Source organism: Xiphias gladius, chromosome 21 (genome assembly GCF_016859285.1).
Source record: "Xiphias gladius isolate SHS-SW01 ecotype Sanya breed wild chromosome 21, ASM1685928v1, whole genome shotgun sequence".
Taxonomy (NCBI): domain Eukaryota; kingdom Metazoa; phylum Chordata; class Actinopteri; order Istiophoriformes; family Xiphiidae; genus Xiphias; species Xiphias gladius.
This window is the reverse complement of record NC_053420.1, coordinates 24,968,826-24,980,580: the sequence shown is the minus strand read 5'-3', so window position 1 is coordinate 24,980,580 and position 11,755 is coordinate 24,968,826. Positions and strand designations below refer to the sequence as shown.

Sequence of the window (11,755 nt, the reverse complement as noted above, 5' to 3'; positions counted from 1 at the left end):
GCTCCTGTAAGCATCAGGAGAGAAAAATTTATGTGGACAGTCAAGCAATTGCAAAATCTTCACTGTTGGAATGACCTGTTGCTTTGGACGTACGGATCTGCCTTTTCCTGCACAGGCGTTATCAGTGGTTGTGAGTAGCAGTGGAAAGCAAGCCCTCCACACACAGGTTAGATTTGCTGCAATTTTTTCAAACTGGAATCATTTGCTTTTATAATAGAGGTGGACTGTTGTGGCACACCCATTAAAATTTGTCACATTGATCTTTAGCCAGTTTCATAAGGAGAAATAGCCGTGTAAACTCGCCTTACAACTCTGATACTGCCTTTTCAAAAAAGGAATTTACAAAACAACAAGAAACTTATAGCACAGTACAGTAACACACTATTCCAGGCAATGATAGGAAATATTTGTCAGACCATATAAGGAAGACTATAGAGTACATGAAGTCAAGTAAGGCCCAATAAGAGTTTATGGTGTATTTAGCTGAAGTGGTGCGGTTCCTACTGTCCTTTTGTTTCAGCTGCCCTGTATGATAAAATATGTTCCTCCTCCTCGGGCTGTATGTGCCATGTCATGGTGATAGAGTGAAGCGCGACTGAAATAAGCATATTAAAACTGCTGCTTCTTGAATGTCGGAAAGGTGCATTAGGCCAGAAGCCAAGACAATTACTTCCCCATTAGCGTTAAAACGCACCATGTGGCTGTCTGCCGTACAGTACGTTTTTTTTTTCTCTCTCTCTCTCTCTTTGTGTTGGACAAAAGCAGGTGCAGCACAGCGCCGGGGGAGGCTAGCCGAGGAGCGGCACCGCTGCCCAAGTTGACAGTCAGCGGCCGCGCTGATTGGTCAAGAGTTGGGCGTGGGCGGGGCCCCGGCCAGGGCATATAAAATCCCCCAGCACATTTCCTTACTTCGTCAAAAGAAGTAGCCAGTTCGGACTGGGCCCGGCGGTGTGTGCGCAGTGCGAGCCGTAGATGCCATCAGGTTGCTGCAACTTTGAGCGAAGGTCACAACGCGAGGGGGGGGAAAGTCGGGTTTGCGCTAAGTGCTGTTTTACCGATGCCGGGACGTTGTTAAGCGCCTAGTTGGGTGTTCAGCTCGCCTCTGGTCCTCTCCGCGGCTGACCAATGCTTCTGCATCAGTTCATGAACGGAGCCCTGGAAGTCATGCATCCCACACCGCTTCAGAAAGACACCACTTTTACCAAAATCTTTGTCGGCGGGCTGCCGTACCACACGAACGACGCCTCGCTGAGAAAATACTTCGAGGCCTTCGGGGACATTGACGAGGCTGTGGTGATAACGGACAGACAGACCGGTAAATCCAGAGGATACGGTTTTGTAAGTACAACCGAGTCAGTCGTGCAGCATGGGACACACGCTGCTCTCCTTCACAACTTGTAACAATATGAAACCACACCACCTCTTAGTTATTTGCTTTATTTCCGATGTACAGCTTAATTCCTGGCGATTATTATTAAAACCTGCTGAAGGTGCTTTGTTTCTCCATGACAACCTTTTTATGTGCTGCTGTCTCCTCCGTTTCTCTCTACGTGCGTACGTCTGTGACTAAATATAAGTACCGGTTATATCTCCAACACTTAATGATTGAGATACATGTCAAAGGTAAATCCCCACTGAGGCCTAAGCGCACAATTGCACTACATCTCTGTTTTGTTTTTGGTTTTTTTTTTCCGCCTGGCTTGCTGTTATTTTTGCCTAATGAGGATGAGGGATCACACAAGTTGATGGGTAACTAAGAAGATTATATTTCAACATATGTCCGATGTCCACCCCCGCCCCCCATCCTCCCTAAACCCCCTATGAAGAATGAACCCCCCCCCCCCCCAACAATCACCCCTGATAGTCTATGGCTTTGTGTGTGTGTGTGTGTGTGTGTGTGTGTATATTTATGTAATTTAAATATGTGTGTGTGTGTGTGTGTGTGTGTGTGTGTGTGAGGGGGGGGGGTGTCTGTAGATCCTGCTTGCTTTATATGGTCATTTTGGAGCAGTGGGGAGGTTGACCTTGCACACCCTGCCCTCCATTGTCACGGAAAAGGAGCAGTTGGATTTAGCACATGATCTACATCAAATCTTGACGGCTGAGAGAGAAATTCCAAAATCAACAAATGGGCTCTCACTTGTCTTATCTGTTTTGAGTCTGCGGACAGGCCAAGCCATAACAGACAACGTTGTTAACTTTAAAACAAAAAAACATACACCGGGTTTTTTATAGTCTGTAACCTGCCGCCTGACCTCAGCTCATGGTGTAGAGTGTGGAACAAAGTTTTCGGCTACATTGATCACAACCTGATCCTTGGCCATTGTTGCCCTACATAAAATTAATGAAAAAATACCCAAGAACCCTTGTGATGTCTAATGTATATCTACGCTAATAGGTGACTTATCCTGTTCCAGGCAGATAAAGACTGACATTCTCTCTTTGACACAAAGAACAGAAGCAGCACAAGAAATGCAAATATTTACCAGAACCTTGGAAAGAGACATCAGCACTAATGTACTACCAGGCCAAAGAAGGAATGGAAAACTGTTATGTGTGCACGTTTACTTCTAAAGGTAGAATTGTAAGACAATTGCTCACGGTGTTTACACATCTCTCACAGCTCTGTAACCCAGAGGAAAGCCGTCCTGTGAGTCTAGTTGGTATCAGAAGCCTGTGTATCAAGGCTGGCGTTTCAGGTTAAACAGGCTCAGAGTGATGTGGGCGCTGCCTAGGGCAAAGCACACATATCTGTGGTAGTGAAATGATCATCACTTTACGCTCTACACACTTTGTGTGTGGCATGAGGCAACCTACTAATTCTGTTTCTGAACGTCCCAGTTGGGTAGCTAGCTGGCAGCAGGAGGGGAGGGAGGTGTCCCAAAGCTGAGCGCACCTTTTTTCTAAACACACTTCTGAGGTGGATTAGTGGAACCCCCCAGCAAGGCTCTTCACAGTATAAACACAGCCTCGTTCCTTCCTGTGTGTTCACAACACAGGCCCTGGAGTGGGCTTTGTTCTGGATCCTTCCACTGTGAAGAAGCATATTGCTTTTAAAAACGTCCTCTTAAACAATGCAAGCCGTGGCCTACATTCCCTGCTCGGTCCACACACCAAGGTGACTGCTCCCTCTGAGTTGGCAGAACATGGCAATCGAAACAGAAGGACTCGTCTAATGCCAGGGAGAGAGGAGGGGTAGACTAATACCAATCTCCTTAATATTTTTGTCCTTAATTGGATAAGCTCCTTGTTGTTCTTCCCAGATCCATATTTCAGCAGGTCTGCCCACGGCTGAGTGGCAGTCAAGTGGCTGGCTACTGCTGCTGTGGGCAGTTTTCAAAGCTTATCATTGTGCTTTGTTTGTAGTTTCCTTTTCTTCTTCAGGGGAACAGAGTCTTAACAGTGGAATGCCTGTGGGGGGGGGGGATTTTATGATAAGTCTAACTGACCAAATCTTGTTTCATGTGTGTGTCAAGTGTTATTATGTTACTTATATAGTTGATGTGGGTCTAGCTGCTGACGCCGTGCTACTGTCTGTTTTGTAATATGAGATGAGGAATTTTTTTTTTTTTTTTTTTGTTCCTCTCCTCATGAGACGTTGTTGACGAGTCTGACTCTGTCGCCAGGTGACAATGACAGACCGAGGAGCAGCCGAGAGAGCCTGCAAGGATCCCAACCCCATCATCGACGGCAGGAAGGCCAATGTCAACCTGGCTTACCTGGGTGCCAAGCCCCGCAGCATACAGACAGGTGTGATATATGTTGTCTGAACATAAATCATGAAAGTTAGGCTGCCTCCATCCTAATCAACCAATGGTGGTTAGAACATATCGCATCACTGTAAGGAGGGTGTCTCAGCCTGCCCCAGTATACAAACAAATGTGTAATAAATCACCTCTTTAAGCCCAATTCAAACTTCTGCTTGTATTGTCGTAACCTCTTACAGATAAAAGACACAGTTTACTACCATTCAGTGTGTGTGTGACAGGAGTATTAGCTTGCCACTGCATTCAGTAAGACAATCCACACTGTCAACAGGCAGCAGATTGTTCATTTACATACCACATAACATTAAAATTCCCAATTACATACATGTTTTTCCTGTTGCTCTGTACATTTGAAGCTGTTGTTCATTGCTGGTAGGTTCGAAACGCACTCTGGCTGTGTCTCTCTATGCCCTCTGTGTATTGTTCTCGGGTCCTCCTCTGTAAATGCAAATGTGTGTGTCTGACAGCCGGCCTCCTATCTTCCAGGCATATCCATCGGAGTGCAGCCCATTCACCCAGCACTCATCCAGAGGCAGTATGGGTAAGTGAGCGGGAGTGGGCGCCTGTTGTGTTCTCTTGTTTTTTACGGTCTGCGGGACGCCACTAGGCTACTATTTCTTTGACAAATAGGGCCTCTGGAAAGTACATGTCAGTTTCTGTGACCACATGCAACTCCACAAGTAGTCTATTAGCATATTTGAGTTTTGTAGGGCCGGGAGATGGTTCGCATATCTGTGATAATAGAAGAGCATTCCAGAGGTGAATGTCTTACTCCCTTGTTAACTTCTGTCAGGAGCCTTTTGACTCGTGTACCTGCCTGGGTGCGCTCTGTTACCGAGAAGGCTTCCTGCGAGCGGCTGTGTTGTAGAAACAGCCTTGGTAGAGTCAAGGAGCCATGGTTTGCTGAGCAGCTAATGAGCATTTCACTGCAGTAATGACTCTCCTCACCCCCTGCAGCTCTCAGATATCACCCCTCATGCTACAGCTCACCACCATTCATATTTTACACACAAAACCTATGATCTGTGTGGCAGACTGAAATACCAGGAGTCCAGTCAACCTTATAAAGTAGTTTAGTGACCATGTTTTGACACACATGTCTTATAGCTATAAAAAATAATAAAATGCAACATTTGCAATTCAAGTTGATTAATTGATCAGCCAGTCGACAGAAAATCAAACAAGAACAACTTTGAACAGTTAATTATTAAAGTAATTTATCAACAAAGTGCCAAACATTTGCCAGATTTCTAGCCAATGTTCCTAGCTAGCTTCTTAAATGTGCAGATTTTCTATCTTTTCTCAGCTTTCAGTTTCATGGAAATCCCAGGATGGTCCACAGGGACAAGGACAAAAAATAAACATCAGGTGGTTTTGGAGGTCGGTGAACCCAAAGAAAGACACTTTTAAACTAACAAGAAGTGTACATCAGCCATACCCCCTCTGTAGGGTCTCGCTGGGTCTGAATGATAAATCTAGGGTTCCACCAGGGACATGTCCCATCATGTTCCAAGACCTGCGGAGGACACCGGAAAGTCCCTCCCATGACGATGCTCCTGCTACCACAGTCAGCGCGGATGGTACCGAAACCCTGCGAGTTTGAAATGCGGAGCACAGTGCTGCTTTGAGGCATGTGTCTGACAGGTGCTGGCTCATATTACAGCCTTTTACACCCCCCTTAATCTTCCATGACCACCACCCCAGAGACTTAGAAAGGCACACGGAGCACCTGTCCGCCTGCCTCTGAGGTTTTCCTCTGTGTGGCGGGTGACAGACGCAGGCCTCCCCAAGATGACAAGCGTACAAGTGGCTTTTCTTTCAGGCCCCCCCCCCCCAAACCCCTTCACAACATATGGTGTGAGGACATGGTCTGAAGTAGGATTTTGAACAGTGCAGGAACGTTGCATTAAGCGGTGGTGTGTTGGTTTGGAGTCACTGCTGTGGATTTGTGTGAGTGTGTATAGCTGTGGTCAGCAGATGCTGTGGACTGTGAGGGCCAGAGGGGGTCACTGAGGCCAGCAACATTGTTTTCATGCGGAGGGGAGGAGTAGTCAGTGTGCTTGCAGATTCCCCTCACCCCACCCCAAATGTATCACCTCCACCACTCCATACACAGCCCTGCTGCTTTCCCAGGTCAAGTTATCCCTTTTTATTCCCTTTTTTAAGTGTTTTTTTAACTTAAATTTCTCCCGTTACAGTGCTGCCACTACCAGCACATCAGATGGAGACACTGAAAACTGACACCTCTGTGAGACTGGGATCGAGGAGGTGGGGGTTTAAAGAGGAGATTGAGGGGGGAGGGTGTCTGGGGGTGTGTGTTCTGGGACTAATGCTTAATGGGGCAGTTTGCTCCCTAGGCAACGCAGCTCTACAGGTGTCAAACAAAACACCTTTTTTTTTTTTTTTTTTTTTTTTTCTCCTCCTGCTTTCAAAGAGTATTCAAAATCCTCTTAAACAGGGAAGAGAGGAATATCAAGTCCTCCATACAAGTATTGTAAGGTGTTGTTTAATCCCCCCCACCCAGGCCAGTGCCTCCTGTTTTCACACTTTGTGTTCCAGTGAGTCATGAGCTGAAGGTCATTTGTGTTATCGTGTAGAAATATTTAACCGCTCGGTGTGGTATTGCCCTGGCTTTTCACATGAGCTAATTATGTGGCCTTCATTAATGATGAATGCTCCAGCCAGAATTTTGTTTTCTGGTGAGCGTGTCTCTCCAATGTCTGCGCCTGCCATCCGCAGAGTGGCACCATGTCAGACGCACACCGACTGGCCGTCAGCACAAAATCAGCTGACCTGTGATCTTCTGGCCGTCATCCACATTCCCCCACCAGGGTCCCACAATCCACTTGGCATCTGGCATCGCTGGGACGCTGGGAGCACGCATTTGCCTTGGTCCTCATCCTTTTTTTTTTTTTCTCTTTAGATAAAAGCTAAAATTACAACTAACATCTCCATCTCTTTCCGGACATACCAAAGATATGATACAGGGGGGCTCTGCCCCCCCCCATTAACTCCCTTTAGGCTTACAGTATTTACATTATTTTCTATTCCCCTTTATCTACACAAGGTCACTTGATTTTAAGACCACATTAAGGCAACATGCCTGTGGCGACACACTACCAAGGCCATGGAGAAGGCAGGCTCATTATCAGTGATCCGAGGGAAAGCACATATGCCCCATAGCATTAATGTATGGTCATCTGTGAAAGCTGTGTGTGTGAGTGAATGCCTCTTTGTAAGTAGCTCAATAGCACTGTGAGGGCAAAGTGTAGATTGTGCTCATGGGTGGGGGTTGCCTTCATTTGCTCATGTTTACTTGTTACATGCCAGTGTTGTCTCGTTTTATGCGTTCAGGGCGCTGACACTGATTTTTTTTTTTTTTTTTTTTTTTTTCTCCCCCCCTTCATTCGCCAGATTCCTCCAGTGAGCTTCTGTAACTGTTTGAAACGCACTTCTCTAAAATTTTTATGCAGGTTGTTATATCACAGGTATGACTTTTTCCTAAACTTACAGAAATCAGGGCATGCAACTTTCACTCCGACAGTGAGACTACACTTTTCCGTTATCCCCATTTTTCTTAAACACAGCCCTGTATTGAAACAATGAAACAATACGACCTTTATGTAATTGCTGACAATAATCACTGCCATCCTTATGCCATGGTTGCTCTCTGCTGCCAGCTGACCAGTGCCCCAACAGAGGATCAGAAGATGCCCACAGTACAGGACTAGTCCCGAGGAGGGGTTTGACAGAAAATGTCTACCCGCTCCCCCCCTCCTCCCTCCCTCAGCCAGCCTCTCTCCAAGGTGCCAGTGATGGCTTGAGAGTGCAGTGCAGTGTGCTGTGATGGATTGAAGTGCCTTTTTATCTTTTCCCTCTTGTGTGATATGAACTGAAGAGGTTATGCTGATTGTGGTGTGACTCTTTCCCTATTATGGCATGGTTTGGGGTTTGCAGTGGTAACTGTTGTGTGGGTGGGTGGAGGGGGAGGGGCTAGGGGACTGGAGAGAGAGTGTGTGTGTGTGTGTGTGTGTGTGTGTGTGTGTGTGTGTGTGTGTGTGTGTGTGTGTGTGTGTGTGTGTAAGCGTGATGACAACCCTATCCATGCATGCTTCCATCTTTTGCTGTGTTTTCTTCTCGGCTGCCTCTCATTACTGATCCTCTTCTTCTAATGGACTGAATCTGTGGGGAAAAGACAAAGACTCAAATTTAAATACAGTCTATGAAAGGAAGATGTTCATCAGCACTGAGATGCAGCTGAACAGCATAAGTCGATGTGACATTTGTTGTGATTATCTTGTCTTTGTCTTGGGGTGTATGTCTGTGGATGTTTTTCCCCAAAACTGTACTTTGAAGGGTGAAGTTAAAACAATCAGTTTTATTTATTTATATTTATATTTATATTTATTTTAGATAGATAGATTAGATAAATAGAAGAGGGTCTTTTCCTTGCAGCCCCTAACACACACATACCACATACTAAAGATACTTTGTCCAGAGTAAAAATAGACTCTCCTGAAGTCCCTTTTCCTTCCATGGATAAAGTGGCAAAGCAAAGGCAGGAAGATAAGAAGAGACAGTACAGTCCCCAGACCCCACAGCGCTAATCAGCTACATCTGAGAGCCGGCCCATGAGGCCCGGCAGAGCCTGGTACCTAGCCCCGATGAGCTCCCCAGCCACCATTACCTCCCCCAGCTAGCATCATCACCTGTGATATTCTGTGAGATTTACACACCAAGTGAGAACTAGGAGACTGCAACTTCTGCACTGTCTTCATGTACTTCCCTTTTGTGTGTGTGTGTGTGTGTGTTTGAGTGTGTGTTTGAGTGTGTTCGGTGAGTGAAGAGCAGCAGCTGTTAAAACACTGTGCATTCGCCTGAGCTTGAAAACCTGCCAGTAACGGCTGACTCTATCATTCACTCTCCACCCCCACTCCTCCCTTCCCGTCTACCTCAGGAGGCCCTACCTAACAGGTTTTGTAGGTCTTACTAACTGACACAGACTGAGGGTTGAGTCACCTTCGCCTCCTGACCTCCTCTGCCTCTCGTCTATTTTGTCTTTTAATAACAGTGGATGTATGCGAGAACTCCTGAAGTGCAGAGCACCTACAGAGAGTTTATATTCCCGACACGCTTGCCCTCAGGGAGCAATGTAAACAATAGAAGCCAGGTCTTGGGATTTCTCTGCTCTGTTGCTGCAGCCCCTCTGCTTAACCCCCCCTCTATTTGGTCTTTGTGTCTATATTCAGGTTGGCCCAGCCGTATGTCTACCCGCAAGCCTTTGTGCAGCCCAGCCTGGTGCTGCCCACTCAAGTGTCCACCTCCGTCAGTACCAGCCCATACCTGGACTACAATACAGTTTACACCCAGTACGCCCAGGCTGCCTTTGAGCAGCAGTACCCATATGCCGCCTCTCCAGCTGGCTTCCTGGGCTACAGCTATGCCACCAGCCCCACAGCCACTGCCGGCCCGGCCGCCGCCGCCACAGCCCCGGCCACCGTCCACCCGACCCTCCCCTCCGCTGCCGGCCCAGCCCCGGCCTTCCTGCACTACGCCCCGCAGCAGCACATCCAGCCGGACCGCATGCAGTGAGCCGGAAAGGAAGCAGGGAAGAGATGGAGTGGTACAGGTGGAGGAGGAGTTAGGGGGTTGTGGTCGCTGACCTTTGAACAGAGGATGGTGAAACACTCTACAGGGTGACCCTGCTGTCATCAGCAGGGGCTTTCAGGAAAAAGGGTGGGACTATTGCACTATACGATCAGGATGAGCCATTTGCTCATTGATTAAAGGGTAAAAGGGGTGGGTAGGGATTCAAGGACTGTCAGTGTGTGGTCGCTTCCAAGGGCTTCCAGAAGCTGACACTTCATTTTTTATTATTATTATTATTATTATTATTGTTGTTATTGTTATTGTTATTATTATTTTTATTGTCCTTTATTAATGTCACTGTCATTTTTTGTTTATATGCCATTATTATCAATGTTATCATAGTTTGTGGCTCAATCAGTGGAAGTTATGTGTGTCCATGGTACATATTGATGTTGTGAGAGCTGTCTGGGACATGTAACACCTCTTTCCTCCTAACTCCATAGAATTCGGGCTGGATATGAATGGCACTGCTGCTTTAGGACACTTATAGACAGTCAGAAATGGGGGTGCAGGGTGGGAAGCATACAGCCAGCCTCTCGGCCTATCTGTGGTCCCATCCTCGTGCTAGCCACAGTGAAGCAGAGCACTGCCCCACGAACAAACCTCCATCGTTCAGCACCACTCAGGAGGACGACGAGAGATTCCACTCAAAGAAAAAATGGAAAGTTTCAGTATAAGAATGTGGGAGCTCCATTGTTTTGAGAGTGTGAAGTCAGGACTACACATTTTTTATTCTTTTTAATTAAAGGGGCCTTAATAAATAAAGAATCTTTGTGAAACTGTGGATTCTTGAAGCGCTCGACCCGTCACAGAACCAAGTGCAGAAAGCCCATTGTAACTGGCTGACTGTTTTCAACAGTCACATTAATCTTGCTTACTTGGGTCTTGATCATTTCAGATGGATGTAGATAATCACATGCAGTATGTGGGTGTGGGCGACGGAGATCAAGAGTGCTGTGTTTTGATGTTGAAAGGTAGCTGACACTGAGCTCAAAAAAACCAGTGTATTTTTTTTTCTTTTTTTTTTTTTCTTCTTTTCTCACTGAGATTGGCACAAACTGTTGCTCTCAAAAGGACATTTGTGTACAGCATTTTAAAATGTTTTCAGTCATCAAGTACATTTACAATATTTATATGTTGGTATTTATAAGAGGTACTAAGTTAAAAATAGCTTTTTTTTTTTTTTTTTGTTACTATGACTAGTTGTGGCACTGATGTCCTTTAACCTGCAAATCCACAGGTGTCGTATTCATTTTGTTTTGTCTTGTCACCATGTCAGTGGATTTGCCCAGGTGCATGGAACTACAGTAGATGCTCACTTGTAGATCCTTGACTGGATGTATCGGAAATTCTCTAGATATTTTTTTTTTTTTTTTTTTTTTTTTTTTCATTGAAAATGTCTTTTACAGTCCCAAGAAGCCATACCAAAAAAATTAAATAAAAAAAAAAATAAAGAATTTGTACTTAGATGCCTCCTGAGTTCTTCTTTGACTTTTATTTTCATTTTAACAATCAAAGAGCACATAATCCTGTCACACACAGAGTTCAAAATGCCACCATTTGAGCCAATTATGTTTACCGTATGTGTTACTGCAGTGTCACCGTACTCGCAACAGAACTGAAATGCGGAGCCTGCTGTGATGATACTGTGGAAAACCCTATGGGGTGAGAGGGTTGAGTTACATGTGTGTGTGCTTGTTATCAAGGCAGTGCTGTGGGGGCCCAGACTTTTATCAAGCCACAACAACACCACCTGCCAGGGGTGCTGGGTGTTCCCTCAGCCAACACACTTGCGTTCGTCCTCTCCTGCTGAGAGGTTTTGGTAAGAGAAAAAAAAACTGAAAAGTGGTTGAAACCCCATTACCCAGAGCTGCAAATAACAGCTTTTTTTTTTTTTTTCTTCACCCTGCCAAACAAGCTCAGCTTGCTCAGTCTCCCAGCCGCGTCTCTGCATGTTTGTGCTTACATCAGCTACTTTAGAAGATGTGTCACTTCTAAACCCCACTTAGGCCCAGGGAACAAAACCAAGCAAGGTTTTTAGAAACAAAAACACATCCATAATCTTTTTGTTTTTACCCAGGGTGTAATTTATCCACCCAGTCATGATTTACAATATGGCCTTGAGTTCAATAGATGTCTTTGTGCTGCTTTGTTTTGATTGAAATCCATTCAGCCTTTATTTACTCATGAAATTTTGCACTTCATGTCCTGGACACCCTGCCCTTTTACCTATCATGTTGGTTTTCTGATGTTTTATAGCATCTTTTTGAACTTCAAACCTTTAGTTTGTAGTGCAGGCTTAGCTAAGCCCAAACTATTTTTTTCAAACATTGGGTAGC

The 11,755-nt window shown here is 45.6% G+C and overlaps 1 protein-coding gene across 1 annotated transcript; it reads left to right on the top strand.

The window, feature by feature from the left end:
• The first annotated feature begins 921 nt into the window (after window positions 1-921).
• LOC120807602 (RNA-binding protein 38-like) lies at window positions 922-10,053 on the top strand. Its single transcript, XM_040159842.1, has 4 exons — window positions 922-1,338; window positions 3,627-3,750; window positions 4,254-4,308; window positions 9,017-10,053. The coding sequence occupies exons 1-4, from the start codon at window positions 1,126-1,128 to the stop codon at window positions 9,357-9,359; spliced, it is 735 nt and encodes a 244-aa protein (XP_040015776.1). The 5' UTR covers window positions 922-1,125; the 3' UTR covers window positions 9,360-10,053.
• Window positions 10,054-11,755: the final 1,702 nt, after the last annotated feature.